At 36.5% G+C, this 19,442-nt stretch overlaps 1 protein-coding gene across 1 annotated transcript in view; it reads left to right on the top strand.

Moving 5' to 3' along the window:
- The window catches only part of mEFTs (elongation factor Ts, mitochondrial), a 152,355-nt gene that overhangs the window by 50,508 nt on the left and 82,405 nt on the right, over positions 1 to 19,442 (top strand). The window contains exon 2 of the mRNA XM_090409803.1: positions 3,757 to 3,906. Within this exon, the coding sequence (XP_090265929.1) occupies positions 3,757 to 3,906 (150 nt within the window). The remainder of the gene's footprint in view (positions 1 to 3,756; positions 3,907 to 19,442) is intronic.

Genomic DNA, 19,442 nt, shown 5'->3' with positions numbered 1-19,442 from the left:
ATGGGGGTGCAGTGTCTTAAAAAGTGTCCTTTTTTAGGAATGCTGTTGTTTAATTTAATCACACCCTAAACTATATCAGTGATATAGTTTAGGGTGTGAGAGAAGAACCTTATTCCATCTTCTCTAGCCAAAGTGTATAACTTCAGCCATAGAAGATGGAATGAGGTTTATCGTATAGGAGGAACTTTGCCTCAAGAGGTGGAGTAGGCCAGGAATTGGGGATCTTGGTGGATAATGAACCGCAGTTCAGAGGACACATCATGAACATTGCAAGGGTTACCCAGAAAACTGCTGCTAAAATAATGCAAAGATCCCTGTCAAGTATAGATAAAGAGATAATAGTTCCACATAATCAGGCTTCATTTGGATTTCTGTGCACGGATTATTATTATTAACATCACACACTTCTACGGAGTAAAAAAGACTCATTGCAAGAAGTCCACATTCTGTTGCAAAAAGATAATTGATCTCTTCCTTAAACCAATTCATGGTTTCTGCACTCACTATGGTAATACATTCCAGTCCAACCACTTTCGTGTAAAGAACCTATTCTTCACTTCCTGTTCTACTGCATAAAAAATTTCCTTCACATTAATGTAAAGTCTATAGTAACAATCCCTCAACAACTTAAATATCTCAGTTGTATTCCTTCTCTTTCTTTTATTTACAAGGCTCAGTACGTTCAGCCTTCAAAACACACACAATTTACAGACCAAAAATATTAGGGGTGGTGGGCATCAGATGGTGTTGGTGCAGATGATGGTAGTAGTGGTTGGTGTAGTTATTATTATTATTATGTGACACCTCCAGAGAGCCCAAAGCCTCATTGCAGGAGGGCTCTCTGCTCTACTTTGCTAAGTACATCTCACCCTCTCCACTACTACGACACTACTGCCATCAACGGTATCTACCACCCATCATCACCAACAAAGTATTTTTGTCTGTAAATTGCGTGCGTTCTGAAGACTGATTTGTCTGTATGCTGGATGAAAAACCCAAATTTCCAGGAGGAATAAACCCTGCTACCTCCATATGAGATGGGCTAACTATCCTTCAGTTGCAAAAGCCCATATATAAGGATTCCCCTTGTCACGACGAGAATTGAACCCAGGTATTTTCCAATCAAAAGGTGCAATGTTTCACTGTTCTTTCAGTTGCACTACAGAGATTGGTGAATTAAGTGGTGGAGATAGAGATTTGTAGAGTAGGTGCCCTCCCTTGGTGATTACACTCCTTGGAGGTGTCATGAAATAATAATAATTCACATTCTCTCATATTCCCACATTCCATAGACCTGAAATCAACTTTGTGAACCTTCTTGATCTTCTCTAATTGTCCACATCCCCTTGAAAACGAGGCAACCAAATCCGTATACAATAGTCCATGTGCAGCCTGATTAAAGCCTTCTACAAGGGAACCATAACCTCCTTGATTCTATATGTCAAAGCCCGCCCCCCCCATCATTTCTATAATCCATTGTGATGTTCTTACAATTTTAGCAATGTGAACCCTAAATTTGAAGTCTCTATCCACTATAACTCCCAGATTTCTTCCACCTCCACTAGAATTTCTCCATTAATTCTTTACTCTACACTTCAACCTTGCATTGTCCAACATTAAACTTAATGATGAAAGATCTCACCAGTGTTTGTTTTTTTGTTTCATTCACCCCTATTATGTCGATCTGGTACTTATCCAATTCCTCAGCCAGCTTCATTTCTTTGCTATTCAGGCTTCTTATGTTGATAGTACCCATCTTGAACTCTAGTGATGTTGAGTTGGGATGTCTTTCAGGATTTGTTCCAGTAGCTGACTTTTTGACATTTGCCCCTGGCTCCCTAGCAAAAACAATGGGGGGGGGGCTTGTTTAACGCGTGATGCCCCAGCCGGCAGGAAATCTGTCATGTGGTACTATCATTTTACACTGTGGTTTAAGCCAATAAGAATGCAATTTGGTTGGCTAAATTCAAACTTGCCAGCCCATCCTTGTTCATTTAATATCCAGGTAGATACCTAACAGGGTACACCAAGAGAAGGTGAGGATTGGACATTAGGTCTAAATCCCTGGTCGGTTCTTTGCATTAAAGGCTATGTGGAGGTCTCCTCTCAGTTATATAGCTTTGACCCTTAAGCATCCCCTCAGACAATAACAATCAGTGATAAAAAGGAGTAGCTATAGTGTTCAACACAAAATACAAGGATATAATCTTCTTTAATGGCAGGCAGTATCAAGTAGAGTGATGTGAGTAAGTATCAGAATGGGAAACTGGACAGTGAGATTTATTTGTGTCTATGGTCTCAGAGAAGGTTCTACAGGTAGAAGTGGAGGAATTTTTTGAGGCTTTAGAGAAAGCAACTAACACAATGAAAAAGAAAAAGTTGGTCCTTGTTGGGGATCTAAATAGCAGAGTAGGAAATGATTGTCAGACATAACAAAAATATTTTGGGAAAATTTTGAAAAAAAGAGCAAATCTAATAATAATGCCAAATACCTGCTCAGGACATGGACTAGTTATTACTAGTGTTCCACACAATGTGAATGGAGAACCTATAGAACAATTAAACAGTTCAGATACCTAGACGCAATTTTTAGTGAAGATTGCAAATTAAATATGGAAATAGACAACAGAATCAACAAAGCTTGTAAGGTAGGGAGTCAACTGAATAAATTTATATGGAATAAGAGAGAAATTAGTCAAAACACTAAATTAGCTGTATACAAGATAGTGTTCAAACCAATTTTAACTTATGGATCTGAGAGCTGGTTTAGAAATAAAATACTCGACCAAAGACTAGAGACCACAGATATCAGAGTCCTGAGAAAGATTAGGGGTATGAATAAATGGCATCAGTGGCAATATCATATTAAAAATGAGGATGTTAGTAAAGAACTTGACATTATTAGCATCCAGAAATGTATTAACAGTGCTAATCTCATGTGGTATAAGTCACTTAAATAGAATGGGATAGGAAAGATTAGCAAAACAAGTGTTCTATGCCAGGTTGGCAGGAAAAAAGACCCAGAGGAAGATCAAGATGTAGGTGGATTGATACAATAAAAAGCACCTTAGAAGATAGAAATATAAGATCTGATAATATTGGAGTCTTGACAGATAACAGATTTATTTGGAGAAAGATTGCTGATAGGAAGTTAGTAATGATGTAAGTATAATCATATCCTGTACACCCCTTGAGGATCCATGCCAGGAATTTGATGATGATGATAATGATAATGATGGTGAACTTGATGAATTATTTATCTCCTACATACTTCATCCCTCCCCCATTAAACCGTATTAACCACCTTCAGAAATAAAAAAAAAAATACATATTGGTTTGACGAATTTGATGTTTTGATTCTAGTACTATGTGCCAGCAGTTTGTAATGTTCTGAACAACTAGTTCAAGGGCTTTGTTAATTTCTCTTATTACTTTGCTTTGAATATGTGGTATACCTTATCTAGTCTAATGTCTTATTAACAGGTTATTTACTAGTATTACTAACAAATTCAGTTAATCTACTTCCTTTTCCTTATCTGTTCCATCTCTTGTTTTTGTTTTCTGTTATCTAAATATTGCTATTATGTGAATTTAACATTGTCAAGATTCCTTGATATTGTGGCAAATTTTGTTTAGCATTTATGGTTCTAATTTATATTTATTTCTTTATTTTTTACATAAAGCTAAAATTTCTGAATCGTTAGAGATTTATATAAGCAATTATGATTGCAATTTGACATTTAAATATCATTGTAGATGTTCTTTCGCACCATTCGGCTACTGCATAATGGAATTAGATATGTATGGAATCAAAAATCAGCTCTTGCTGAACTCCGTAAAAGAACTGGTTATCCTCTTATTAATTGTAAAAAAGCCCTAGAAGAGCAAGGAAATGATTTGGAGAAGGTATGTATGTTCACCATAATTAATATCGTCCCTGAAATTATGTTTCCTATTATGGGAACCTTATAGGTTCTGTAATCTTTGTTAATAGCAATTAGAAGAATATTAATTAATATTGACATATATTACAATAATTCCCATATAAAAAGTGTAAGATGGGAATTATTCTTTTGTGTTTTTATATGTTATATTACACTAAATTTCAATTTAGTGTAATATACCAATGGTATATTACACTAAATTGATTGTAATTGAAAATACTAGGGGTGTGAGAGTGCTTGACCTGGTAATAGTATCTGAGAATTTGACTGTAATGAATATGACCATGTTGCCACCTATTGGTGAGAGTGATCATAAGGTCTTGACCTGGGAGGTGGCTAAAGGTGTGAAATTTGTGATTAAGACAGGGTATATGTGGAATTACCCGTGCTGGCAAGTATGACAAGCTTAGGAGATTGCTTGGATCAGTGCCATGGCATGTACAACTGCAAGGGCTGGACGTCGATAGAGCATGGGAAGTGATCAAAGAGCATTTACAGGAGGTTATGGCTGATTGTATACCTAAGGTCCGAATAGTGAAACAAGGAGGGGTTAGATGGATGAATAACACCATTAAGCTTGAGCTGCAAAAAAAGAAACAACTATGGAGGGAATTTAAAGAAAGGGGTGACCTGCAGGCACACGAACGGTATAAAGTACAGGCCAGAAGGGTAACGAGTGTGGTAAAAACAGCAAAAGCCGATTATGAAAGGAAACTAGCTATGCAGGCAAAAGAGAATCCCAAACAGTTCTTTCAATATGCTGCAAGCAAGAAAAAAACTGTACATGGCAAAATGATTTTAAGGAATGACGATGGTAAAGAGTTCACTGAACCAGTCGATATAGTGGAGTTACTGAGCGAGCACTTTGCAAAAGTATATCATCCAGGTGGTGACATTGAAAAAATGAAGGAACCATTAGTTTATATTGGAATTGTGATGAATGAAGTGGAGGTGAATAGTCTATTACAGAACCTTAATGTGAATGCATCTGTGGGATTGGATGGTATACCGGCACTGGTCTTGCATGAAGCGGCTAATGAATTATCAGTGTCCTTAACCATGTTGTTTAATCTGAGTCTCAGGTCTGGCTTAGTCCCGAAGGCGTGGAAAGAGGGGAAAATAGTTTCACTGCATAAAGGAGGATCCAAGACCATGGTTGCAAATTACCGACCGATCAGCATATCAGGAGTCGTTGTCAAGGTCTTGGAGAAAGTAGTCAAGGGAAAATTACAGGAATGGATTGATGAAAATGAGATACTGTACAGAGGACAGCATGGCTTTGTGAAGGGTAGATCATGCCTCATTAACTTGCTCAAGTTTTATAACATGGTGACGGCTGAACTGGATAAGGGAAATGGGTTTACAGTGATACTGCTGGGCCTGGCAAAGGCGTTTGACAGGATACCACATGGAATTCTAATCCGTAAACTACAACATATGGGAATGGATATAGGGTTGGTGAGATGGATAGCTGGGTGGTTGATGGAGAGATATCAAAGAGTAGTTTATTCAGGAGTAGAGTCCAAAAAACGGCCTGTGACTAGTGGTGTGCCACAGGGTTCTGTTCTTGGACCACTGTTGTTTAATCTGTTCATTAACGATATAGGGAAGGGTCTAAGTGGAGCAGTTCATTTGTTCGCTGATGATGCAAAGTTGGGTAGGGCGATAGTGAATGTAGAAGATGTCAAAGTCTTGCAAGAGGACTTAGATAGATTGGAGTTCTGGACTAAGGAGAATGGATGTCAATTTAATGTGACAAAATGTAAGGTTATGCATTTTGGAGTGAAAAGATTAGCAGCAGTATACCACATTGGTGGAACTGTACTCCAAGAGATTGATGAGGCCAGGGACTTGGGAGTGTTGGTGGATAGGGAGATGAAGTTTAGGGGGCACATTGCGAAAGTAGCTAAATCAGCTCATCAACTCACTTGGTTGTTGAAAAATACCTTGACGAGCAGAGAAAAACAAGTTATTGTACCTCTGTACCGAACCCTGATAAGACCTCATCTCGACTACTGTGCCCAGATTTAGTCACCTCGGTTCCTTCTTGATGGGGAGGAGGTTGAGAGGATCCAGAGGCGAGTGACTAAGATGATAGCAGGTCTATGGAATGAACCATATGAGAACAGGTTGAAGATTTGTGGGTTGCAGAAACTAGTTGATAGGCGGAAAAGAGGAGATATGATTGAGACATTCAAATTGCTAAAAGGATTCTATAGGATTAATTCAGATGATATTTTTGAGATCAGGACTGGTGGTGGGAGAACTAGGGGACACCCATGGAAGCTGGGCAAGAGCATGGTTAGCAGGGGTGTTAGAGCTGGGTTCTTTACTTTTAGAGTGGTAAATGAGTGGAATAAGCTGCCAGAGTCTGTTGTGGGTGCTATGACAGTGAGCGAGTTCAAGGCAAGGTATGATAGATACTGTGAGAATGTTGAACAGCTGTGTGAACATGATGTTTAGGGCCTTCCTCGATGAGTCTAAGGACTCCTGGAGTAGCCCGTAGTAATAATAATAAAAATCATTTGAGGGATCATCTGCTTGACAGATCATGGCTAGCATACCCATTAAAGAGAATGTACTTACATAAGTGTTTTTATTGTTGTTGTGGTGGTTTTTTTAAATAGAACTTTTTGTGTGTCTTCAGCTTGTAAATTATTCCTTGTCTAGATTTCATCCAGTTTAATAGCCCTGGAAAATAAAAGACTTGCAATTTATACTTATAAGTTTAGCATCCTATGTAGTCATTTTATTCAAGGGTACAGAAATTTTCTCAAGGGTGCAGCCTTGAGAAATGCTCTTATTTTATTTTTATGATCTAAGATTTCATTGTTATTGTTATCATCATCCCAGAACTTATCCAGCTCAACACCAGCAGAGTTCAAGATGGGTACCATAACTTAAGAAGCATCACTGTAAAGGAAAAGGAATCCAGTTCTAGTACTTCTGCAAGAATTGGATAAATGCCAGATTGACATAATAGGTGTTTCCAAAACAATGAACAAAAACAGATGAGATCTTTTTAAGCAACAAATGCAAGATCTTATATTCAGGCAATAATGATCAGGGGAAAAGGAGTGTCTGTAGTATTCAATACTAAATACGAGGATAATCTTCTAGAATGGCAGGTAGTATCGAGTAGAGTGATGTGAACAAATATCAGAATGGGGACTTGGGCAATGAAACTTATTTGTGCCTATGGTACCATAGAAGACTACTAAGGAAGAAGTAGAAGAATTTTTGAAGCACTAAAGAAGGCAGCTCTGACACATTGAAAAAGGAAAAATTGGTCCTTGTCTGAAATTGAAGCAGCAGAGTAGGAAATGATTATCAGATATATAGAAATGTTTATATTATCTCTAAACCTATGGTTTTTGTAGCTCCTTTTATAATCTTTAATATAAAGTGATAAGCAAAGTTTTATTTTTATGGAGCACCCTTGAATCAAAACATGTATTTTTTGACTGCAGCTCTTTTTAAATTAAGAAAGTACTAAAAATTAATCAAGGGATCATACATAGAGATTCTTGTATACCTTTCCTATGTTTTGGCAATTATGATCTTTAGAAGTTGAAATCGAAATTGTAGATATTGATGAATGAATATCATCATCATCTGTTCACTGGGCATCCACAAATGCCATTTGGTCACTTCGATGCACGGTGGTGTGCCACACCATGCTTCCCCATGTAGTCTTGTTGTATAATACTTTTCTGAAGGCTTCAACTCTCTGAAGATCAGTCACTCCACACACACACACACACATACACACTCTCTCTCCATCCATCTATCCATCCATCCATCTCATTGACAGTCTACCCCTTTTTCTTTTTCCAGCAACATTACCTTCCATTACTGTTCTGAGAAGTTCTCCTTCCATCCTTTCAATGTGTCTACCAGAATATTTTAACTTTCTTCTGTCAATATCCTTAAGGAGTCTTAAAGTTTTACCAATCTTTTCTAGTACGCATTCATATGTATCCCTTTCTATATATATGAAGGTGGTCTGAAAAGTTCTTGGTCTTGACTGTAGATGACAATGCTATCAGCAAGATTTTTTTTTTTTTTTTAAGTTGGCACATCTGTCATAAGCAGCCATGTGAAATTACAAGTCATTCTATCAAGTAGTTTGTTTTATACAGCTGTCTGAAGCAAAAGTGTTGTCTGTATCCTTGAAAGGGATAAAATTGAGTATTGTGCGGTTATAAAATTCTTTGTAAAAGAAGATTTAACGGCAAAAGAAATTCATTTGAAGTTCATAAAAGTTTATAGGCACTCTTCTCCTTCATTTTCGACAATTAAGAAATGGGCTGCCGAATTTAAACGTTGCCGTATCAGCCTTGAAGTTGATCCATGTGAATCCACTTAATGCAAATTAAGTGGATGATCCACTTAATGCAAAGCACATCTCCTTGAGGAGATGCCTGGCTCCCACTGATGAGACCTCAATAAAGGTCGAAACCGGTCTGGGTAGTGGCCCCCTTGTCTTTAATGCATAGCATCATACATCTCTTCAAGGAGATGTGCTTTGCCTTAAGGGTAAATATTAAGAATAGTGATCAGAGCTTATTCCACCTTTACCATGAGTTGCCTAAGACTTGCACTACTTGCAGGTGCAAACTTGACTTACTTGTCTGTTTGCTTACTTGGGAAATGGATTAAAACCAGTTTCAAAATAGCTTGGTATCTTTAACATATATTATACCCAAGGTAAAAAACTTGCTTCATCTATCTCTCATCCTGAGATTTTTATTTAATAAGGTCAAAGCACCTTAACTTGTTTTGGTAAAATACTTAATAAGCTCTGTATTACTTTACCTTAGTATTTCTAAGCCTGGCTCCCACTGATGGGACCTCAATAAAGATCAAAACCAGTCTGAATAGTGGCCCCTTGCCTTTAATGCATAGCATCATACATCTCCTCAAGGAGATGTGCTTTGCATTAAGGGTAAATATTAAGAATAGTGATCAGAGCTTATTCCACCTTTACCACGAGTTGCTTAAGACTTGCACTACTTGCAGGTGCACACTTGACTTACTTGTTTGTTTGCTTACTTGGGAAATGGATTAAAACCAGGTTTAAAATAACTTGGTATCTTTAACATATATTATATCTAAGGTAAAAAACTTTCCACAATATATATATATATATATATATATATATATATAGTCTGACTAGATATCTCTCCTAAGTGTTCATTTCTGCTTTATGCTGATGTAAGCCAGTTCTTTTGAGGTCTAGTTTGATATTGTCAATCCATCTCATTCAGGGTCTAGGATCTACTTCTTTTCCAAACACTTTCTTGATCATAACATAATTTTGTTGACCAAGCGTTCTAACGTGGCTGAACCATTGTTGCCTTTTGTTACGCAGGGCAGCAAGCACTAAGATGTGGCTGACTACTCCTCCAACATATAAAATGGTTTGACTTCATTATTCATGAAGTTAAACCATCTCATTAACATAATACTCCTTAATCTCAATTGATCAAAAGCTTGAAGGCTCTATCACTTTTGCACAATGTCCATGTCTCAACTCTGTAATGCAAAACAGAGAGAATCAGATTATTGTAAAGTTTTAAGTTTTGTTCTTACTGCTATTCTGCTGTCTTTCTAGATTTTCCATAAGTTTTTGAACACTCAAGAAGCTATTCTTATTCTTCTACCCATTTCATTTCTCACATCACTAATATTGGTTACACAAACTGCCAAGATAATTAAAATGAGACACTTGCTCTATAACACATCCTTTAAGGAAGAAGACTGGTGTTTATCACCTGTTTTCAATCCTTTTTTTTTTTGTTTTTTTCTTTCCTGAAACCCTTTCACTGAAGAATGACTAAACTATTAATAGTCATTCTTTTCTAGCTTACTAAACGTCTAAGGTTCCATAAGTACCATCTCCATCCATTATTTTCTGTTTTGAGCTGTTTGAGTTCAATCCAGGAGTCTGACCTCATCTAAGTCTTTCTGAATGTCATCCTCCCAACATTTCTGTGGTTTTCCTCAGATAGCTTTCAATCAGGCCTCATCTTGAATGTTTGTTTATCCATTCTCTCCTCACCCACTTTTTCCACCTGTCTATACCATCTCAGTCTGTAAGCTCTAATTTCATGAGTTCTTCTTCGTCTATGATCTCTTGTGCTTTTAAGCGTTGAGATTTTGCCAAAGAGATTTCCATGCCGTCCTGTCCAAGGCCTGTTGTTTTGCTTCTTTCCAGTTAATTCCCTTCTTTTCCAATTTTTCTTTAATTTCCTTTTGCCAACCTTTCCTGGGTCTGCCTATGTTTCTTTTTCCTATTTTCTGGCTTTCGTATACAGTTTTTGCTATTCTTCCTTCTTCCATTCGATTAAGATGCCCAAACTGCCTCATTTGGGCTTGTGTTATGAATTGATTCACAGGTGCAACTTGAAGGCTGTCTCTTATAGTTTGATTTCTTATTTGGTCTAGTCTTGTTTTTTTGTGCCACTTTTCTAAGATATTTCATTTCAATTGTTTGTTGTTTATTTGTTTCCTGTTGTTAAACACCAAGACTCGCAACTGTATGTTAATGTTGGTAGAAACACTGAACGGTATACTGCCATTTTAGTATTCTGGGTGACTACTTTCTTATCTATTTCATTGCATAGAATAGCTTTGTTCCCCCAGTTATCCTGCTGTTAATTTCTGTGTCTAGTCTACCATCTTCTTGTATATATATATGACCCCAAGTATTTAAAGGAGTGGACTTGTTCCAGTTGATGGTTATCTATTTTTATTATGTGTTTTGGTTGGTTTCTAGATATGATCATTGTTTTAGTTTTATTTATATTTATGGTCATATTCCTTTTCTTTGTTGCTTCATACCAAATGTTGATGTTGTACTGCAGATCTTCAGCTGTATTTGCTAGAATCACTACATCATCTGCAAAAGCCATGTGTGTAATCCTGGTTTCTTTCAGTTTCCTGTATCCTAGGTGGAATTTTTTTGTTTTTGTTTGGCATGCCTTTATTTCATTTATTCATTTCATTCAGGGCTGAGGATACAGCCTTATCTCACTCCTACATTTGTTTCAAATTCTTTTGATCTATTATTACAGGTTCTTACATAATTTCTGTTACTTTTGTAGAGGCTTTGTATGGCTGCTATTAAGTTATCTTGTATCTTGTTTTTCTTTAATGTTTGCCATATTAAGTGTCTGGGAACTTGGTCAAAGGCCTTTTCGAAATGTATAAAACATGCATGTAGTTCTTTTCCATATTCCAATGTTTTCTGTGATATTTGTTTAAGACTGAAGATAAGATCCTGCATGCTTCTATTTTTTCAAAAGCCATATTGCATTTCGTCCAGTGTATCCTCTATTTGGTTCCTGAGCCTCTCTTCTAAAATACGGGCATACAATTTTCCTGGAACGCTTAAAAGCGAAATTCCTCTATGGTTTTCACATTTACGGTTGTCTCCTTTCTTAAATATAGGGATTATTATTGCTATTTCCTAGTCTTTGGGAATAATTTTCTTTTTCCATATGATATTGAATAGGTGTAAAAGAAATTTTATGGCTTTCGTTCCTAAATTCTTTACCATTTCTGGTGTTATTTGGTCATGATCTGCTGATTTGCCCAGTTTTATTTTATTTATTGCTGCTAACAGTTCATTTGCATGAATTTCCTCACTTTGATCTTCTGTTTTGCTTGCATGTCTTGCTCTTAGGGTTCTATTTTTTCCATGTCCTGCATCTTCCAATAATTCTTGGAAGTACTGTTTCCATCTTTCCATAATGTCTTCGGAATTTGTGAGTAACTTTCCATCCTTATTTAGATAAACTTTATGGGGCATTCTTTCTCTTACCTCATTCTTCTTAAAACATTATAGAAGCGTTTTTGGTTTCCTTTAAAATTTTGTTCTCAAGTATGTCCGAAGTCTTCCCAGCATTTCCTTTTCTCTTCTTTCACTAAGGTTTTAACTTTATTTCTTTGGTTGTTGTATGCTTCTCCATCAACCTGTAGCTTTGATGTTATATATCTCTTTCACAATTGCTTTTTCTTTTTAATTTCTTCTTTTAGTTCTTCAGTCCGCCAGGGTGTTTTATGTTTCTTCTGTTTATTATTTAAGGATACGCCACAAATTTCTTTGCTTGTTTCTAGAAGAAGTGTTTTGAACCTGTACCATAAGCTTTCTACATCTTGGTCTTCATATATCTCTTTTTCTATATCTTTCATCTTCTCTTCTATTTTACTTTTATACTCAATGACTGTTTCTTCTTTCTTTAGTTTGTGGTTCTTTATCTTAATGTTTATTTCCTTGTTACTTTTTCTACATTTTTCAACTTTTATTTTATGGATTGTTTCCAATACTAATAAGTAGTGGTCATTGCCTATTTCAGGACCTCTATAGACTCTTGCATTTTTTGTATACTCCCAGTACGATCTGCTTATGATGCCGTAGTCAATTAGAGATTTTTCGTTTCTACTGGGCTCTTCCCTGGTAAACTTATGGATTTCTTTAAGCTTGAACATAGTATTCGGTATTACTAAATTATTTGTAAGGCAAAGATTTATTATTCTTTCTCCATTATTATTCTGGGTTATTTCTCCTTGTGATCCCAACACTTGTTTTGTTTCCTCCTCTACTTGATTCCCTACCCGACCATTAAGGTCTCCTAGTAGTATAATATGCCCTTGAATTTCTTCAATTGTTTTTTGTAAGAGTTCAAAGAATTCATCTTTAATTTCTTTATTAGCATTATCATTTGGGCCATATGCAACAATCACAGTGAATACTTGGTTATTTGATTTAAAATCAATAGTGATTGTCAACAACCTTTCATTTATTAGTTGCCATTTAGTAATATATTCTTTGAGATCTGGTTTAATTATGCAAGCTACCCCTTGTTTACCCCATTCTCTTGGGTTTACCCCTGAATAGAAAAGTATATGGCCATCTTTCATTTTCTGGCAACCTTGACCTTTCTTTTTTGTTTCTGTGACTGCTAGCAGATCCAATCTTGATTTTTTAAATTCATCTATTAATTCGTTTTCTTTTCCATGTAGACTTTTAATGTTCCATGTTCCGTATCTCATGTACCTTTTTCCTCGCTTTGTCATTAACCATTTAGGCAGTTCGGCTATATCTTTAAATACAAAATTAATAACGGAAAAACTCACATAAAAAGATTATTTACTAGTATAATTTTCGCATGTGTGTCACAGGCATCTTCAGTACATTTTAAGCTCAAATTAAACAATAACTGACAATTCCAAAAAACACCACCTAAGTAGCTAGTTAGCTAGTGTAAGATAACTAAAAAGGTCGATAAATTTCCTAACAAAAAAAAAAAAAAAAAAAAAATTATATATACAGTAAAAAGTTAGGAAAGATTAGCTGAATTATAAAGTACTATCTCCCATAAGGGGAATAGATGTAAACCATCAGATCTGTTTAAGTTAGCGAGTGAAGTAAAGTTTCACATGTTTCTTTATAAAGCCGTTCCATGAGGAACCGACTTTTGTGAAGGACTCTTGTCTTTTTCCAATGAACTCTATGTCTAGTGATGATGGCATGTTCTGCAAGTCCAGACTGTTCAGGTTCAAGGTATTGAATATAAGACTGGTGTTCTTCTAGCCGAATAGAGGCAGATCTTCCTGTTTGTCTGAAATAAGATAATCCACAAGAGCAAGGAATCTGGTAAACAGTTGGATAATTAAGATGTGGAAGCTTGTCCTTAGGAGAAGTGAGAAAGATGGAGATTTTTCTGAATGGTCGAAAGGCAACAAAAATATTCAGTGGTTTTAAAACTTTTGCTATACATTCACTAATGCCTTGTACATAAGGGATAGGAATGCGCATTATTTCTTCTGTATTTGAAGAGGAAGACATATTAAAACTACTCAAAGCTCTTTTGATGAAGGAATTCTTATATCCATTAGATAGAAAGGAAGAAGTAATATATTGCAGTTCTTTCTGTAATAGATCGTCTGAAGAACAAAAGGAGTGGGCACGATGAACCAAAAATTCCATTCCATATAACAAAAATGTCATCAACATTTTTTGCTATATGGAATGGCTCTTCTGATGAACTTCAACAGTTTCTCACTAAGTTAAATGCACTTCATCCAAGGATCCAGTTTATCCTAGAAGTAGAATCAAATAAGCAATTAGCCTTTTTAGATCTTCTAATTCTTCGCCAACCAGATGGTAACCTACATTTCTCAGTCTATAGAAAGAAGACTCATACAGGCCATTATATCAGTGCTGAATCTCAACACCATCCTAGTCAAAAGGCAGGAACTATTAAAACACTGGTTCATCATGCCCACTCCTTTTGTTCATCATCTCTAGACATAGAGTTCATTGGAAAAAGACAAGAGTCCTTCACAAAAGTCAGTTCCTCATGGAACGGCTTTATAAAGAAACATGTGACACTTTACTTCACTCGCCTAACTTAAACAGATCTGATGGTTTACGCCTATCCCCTTTATGGGAGATAGTACTTTATAATTCAGCTAATCTTTCCTAACTTTTTATTGTATATACATATATATACAGGGTGTTCGGGATAAATTTGACAGTTTCGTAAGGAAAAAGAAAATCTTCTTTGTATCTATTAAATTTAATGAATTGACAAAAAAACATTACAGGCAGAGTTAATTACAATACTATCAACAAGATTTACTCAAAATAACCACCATTAGCATCGATCACAGCTTCAATTCTGCTTCGGAACCTCGAACAAGCTGATGCTACAGACTCCCTGGGAAGGGCCGCAAAAACTGTTTTAATTTTATCCATTAACTGGGCTTTTGTATTACTGGAAGTGCGATTGGTGTCTTTTTCAACTGCGCCCCATACAAAATAATCCATGGGGTTAAGGTCTGGGGAGTTTGGAGGCCAAACATTTGGACTGGTGAAGTCGTAGAAATTTTCAGACAACCATTTTTGACTTTTCCCAGAGGTGTGGCAAGGGGCCGAATCCTGCTGCCATACATACGGCCTACCATTGGCTACCCTTGTTATCCAGGGCTTGACTACAGTTAGCAACTCCACGAACAAAGCCCGAATTCCAATGCCAGGGTTCTTCAACACCTGTTCCTGCAGATTTGCGAGGAATTCTGCTGTACGAACGCAATCAGATCGTCTGCTAGGGATCTTTCTTCTTGCTACATCCTCGTAGTCACCATTGCAAGTCTCTAGTTCATGCCTGATTGTTTTTACTGTATTCAGGGAGCATTGGGCAGCAGTCGTAATATCCTTATTTTGATGGCGGGCACGAATCATCATGATACAAGTTATTCTCTTCCATGATTCAGGTGGGTTCCAGCTATCCATCCTTTCTGACATCTTGTATATGAATGAAGAAGGGTCCAAACTTTTAAATGAAGAGAAGTGTGTGTTAATACATGTAACTTACGGAAAAATATAATTAATTATAAATATGTCAAATTTATCCCGAACACCCTGTATATATATATTTTTTTTTTTTTTTATTAGGAAATTTATTGACCTTTTTAGTTATCTTACACTAGCTACTTAGGTGGTGCTTTTTGGAATTGTCAGTTATTATTTAATTTGAGTTTAAAATGTACTGAGGATGCCTGTAACACACAGGCGAAAATGATATGATTAAATAATCTTTTTACGTGAGTTTTTTCGTTATTAATTTTGTGTTTACATGTCTGCTCATGGTTTGCCATTATTAAAACTTATGGCTATCTCTTTGTTATTTCTTTTAATGAGAGAAATTTTAAGGCGTGTAGGGGATTAGCATTCCACACCCGAGTCTGGTGGTGGGGCTACCCCCAGACCGGCCTATGAGAGAAGTGCTATCCTGTTGGTCTGCAGGAGGTATTTTATTTCCCTCCTACCCTTCATAGTAAACTATGATGAGCATTCCCCGATCCGCCACCAAGGGACGCTCCCGATGGGGGTTACAGGTGTCCCCACACGGGGTTAGGATTAAAAATCAATCAAGATAAAACTGAATATTAAAAAGTATATAGAAACAACAACTAAGGGTAAAATTACCAGTTTACTATTGATAGCCACAAATTAAAAAAAAAACACCTACTTCCTTCAAATATCTGGGAACATCGATTACTCAAGATAATAAAATTAGTATGAAAATACAAGCCCAAATATCCTCCAACAGATTTTCTCCTTCACTACATCATTTACTATCTTCCAAAATTCTCTCAATCAGAGTTAAAATATGTTGTTTATTTTTTAATGGTATATATTAGAACACAGAAACTAAGTAAATAATTAATTTATTAACTTATTGCTGATATTTTGCTGGTGTTATAGCCAAAAATCAGGACTCTAGTCTTTGTGTTGCTGCTACAATTTTGTTTAACTAGTCCATTGATTACACCATGTTGTTATAGTCTCACGTATTGTGACAAACTGTGTTTTTGTGCTCTGAAGATGCTGGTTATAACACCAGCGAAATATCAGCAATAAGTTAATAAATTAATTATTTACTTAGTTTCTGTGTTCTAATATATACCGTAAAAAAAAATAAACAACATGTTTGACGAACACATAAGTCTGTCCACAGAGTTAAAATAGAAATATGAGACAAAGGAGAAACTTGTTGACATTCGATTTAAAAGCCTATATATTGTATTCCTTGGGAAATACATCAGGCAGAAGACTGTTTCACAGTACAGCAGTAGCAGGGATGAAGGAGGAGGAAAAGAAACTTGTTCTGGTGGTACTGTGAAAGGATGTTGGGCGCTGGCTGTACGTGTTGCAATGGGCTTAGTACAGAATGCCGAAATTATTGATGCTGTTTCAGATGAACATTTTCCATGGAAATATTTATAGAATATGCAAATTGCAGAGACTAAACGCTATGTGAAAGTGGTGGTAATCTATAGAGTTGTTATAGTTCTTGGTTATATCTTTTTATCCATTCATCTGTTTTGTTATCTCTTACGGGTCTAAGAATTTTATTTTTAATTTTGCAACTTCTCTGTTATATTCCAGGGTTTGCTCCATGATTGTCTCATATATTTCTATTTTAATTCTGATTGAGAGAATTTTGGAAGATAGTAAATGATGTAGTGAAGGAGAAAATCTGTTGGAGGGTATTTGGGCTTGTATTTTCATACTAATTTTATTATCTTGAGTAATCAATGTTCCCAGATATTTGAAGGAAGGAAGTTTTTTTTTTTAATTTGTGGCTATCAATAGTAAACTGGTAATTTTACCCTTAGTTGTTGTTTCTATCTACTTTTAATTTTTAATATACTTTTTAATATTCAGTTTTATCTTGATTGATTTTTAATCCTACGTTTTCAGCAGTAGTTTTAAGTTTTATGAACATTTATAATAATGTCTTCAGCATATTTGCTCCAATAGGCAAATATCATCTGCATGTCCTAATATTATTGTTCTATGTGTTATCTTTTACATTTTCTGTAAGTACATTTTTTAAGCTGAATTAAACAGGATGCTTGACAGGTAATCTCCTTGTTTCAGTCCTCTCTTAGTAGTACAAGGTTGAGATGTATGAAGTGAAAGATCAGGAGCATGGTATTGAAGAGACTGAAGTGCTTTTCAGTGGAAACAGTAGTAGCATGAGAGATGAAGAGAAAATGGGAAAGTAAGAGGATCAAGGAAATGGGGGCAGAGCCCAGATGGACGAGGAGACACAGCATGGGGAGAGTGGATGTTGAAAGGAGTAATGAATGTATGTATGTATGTATGGGGATCATCAACATAGAAATGGAATTGATTAGGATGTGAATGGAGTAGTTCAGACTGAGTGGATATATATATGGTAAAATGGTGATAAAGATGATGGGGCAAGGGCCGGTGTGCTGGGGAAATAATCATGATGAACAAGTGGCTTTGGTGGGACTTGTTATAAACCTAAAAGTTGAACTACTGTGTTTATTTACAAATGCCAGGAGTATTAGAAATAAGATTTGGGATGAATTTTATTCACCCCAAAAGTATTGGAATGAAACATGATTGAATGAAGATGATATCCAAATGGGAATAGAAATGGAAGGGTACAATGTTTTTTTGCAAAGATAGAAAGGATGAGAGGTGGGGGGGAGTGCTGCTGATGATAGTAGAGGAATTATGTCCACTTATTTTTTATTTTATTTTATTTTTTTTTTATGTTGGGCCCATATACGAGAGGTTGGCTAGTCAACCTATAGTACCGTATATGGATAGTGGGATGGGAAAGGAGAAACTTGTTGACATTCAATTTAAAAGCCTATATATTGTATTCCTTGGGAAATACATCAGGCGGAAGACTGTTCCACAGTACAGCAGTAGCAGGGATGAAGGAGGAGGAAAAGAAACTTGTTCTGTGGGTTTCAAGGTGTACTGTAAAAGGATGTTGGGCGGCAGCTGTACATGTTGCAATGGGCTTAGTACAGAGTGGGGGAATTATTGATGTTGTTTCAGATTTATTTATTTATTTATTTATTCGTATGGAGTTTCCTCCCTTTTTCTCCCCCATCCCTATTGGGGAAAGTTGAGTCCCCTCATGGGGGTTAAGTATTTATGGCTGTAGATCTGTGTGTGTTCACGGGGCCCGTTTGCCTGCTTGCGGGATGAAAAACGCCAGATAAACTGGCAGAAAAAACCCTACTGCCCACGCCCAAGACCAGCTAACTTGGCTATGGCTGAGGAAGATCCTCAAATTCCTCACGTCTTCGACGGGAATCGAACCTGAGATACTCTTTCCCCAGTCATATGGTTGCGAAGCGCACAGCCACTAGGCTAACCGCACGGACGCTGTTTCAGATGAACATTTTCCACGGAAATATTTATAGAATATTCAAATTGCAGAGACTAAACGTCTATGTTAAAGTGGAGGAAGTGAGTTGGTAAGAAATGGATCATTTATCAGTCTAATTGCTCTCCCGTGTATTGAGTCAAGCATTTTGAGGGAGCTTTTAGGAGCCCCACTCCAAATGTGAGAACAGTATTCGATAGCCGGGCGGATTTGTGATTTGTATAAGGTTAATATCTGTTTTGAGGTGAAGTAACGTCTTGAGCGAAAGAGAAAGCCTAGCTTTTTGGAAGCTGAGGATGCAATGGTTGTGATGTGTTTATGCCAGGAGAGGCCTAATGTTCAGGTAATTCCATGAAGAGAAATTTCATCTTGTCTGGAAATTTGAGTGTTATCAAAAATAATACTGGAAGAAAATTGTTCTTTTTTGTGAGAAATAAGACAGAACTGAGTTTTACTAGCATTGAAGTTGACGAGGTTATCTGAGCCTCATTGGAGGATGGCTTGGAGGTCCAATTTAAGGGAAGTTGTGGTTGGTGTTCTGTGGGTTGGAGTGAATTCTGTAGGATAAGGTTTATCAAATGAAAGGGAGGAGTGCAATGTGCTGTCATCTGCAAAACTGTGTATTGGGTTGGAGGTCAACTGAAGTAGGTCATTGATATACAGAAGGAAGAGGGTTGGTGAAAGAACTGAACCTTGTTGGACCCCAGCATTAGTTGGATGGTGGGAGGATAGGGAGCCATCTACTATCACACATTGTGGTTCC

The sequence above is a fragment of the Typopeltis vanoorti genome, chromosome 2, assembly GCF_054136105.1.
Source record: "Typopeltis vanoorti isolate ZY-2024b chromosome 2, IOZ_Tvanoo_1.0, whole genome shotgun sequence".
NCBI classification, from domain to species: domain Eukaryota; kingdom Metazoa; phylum Arthropoda; class Arachnida; order Uropygi; family Thelyphonidae; genus Typopeltis; species Typopeltis vanoorti.
Note: the sequence above shows the minus strand (reverse complement) of the source record. Positions and strands in the feature narration are given on the sequence as shown.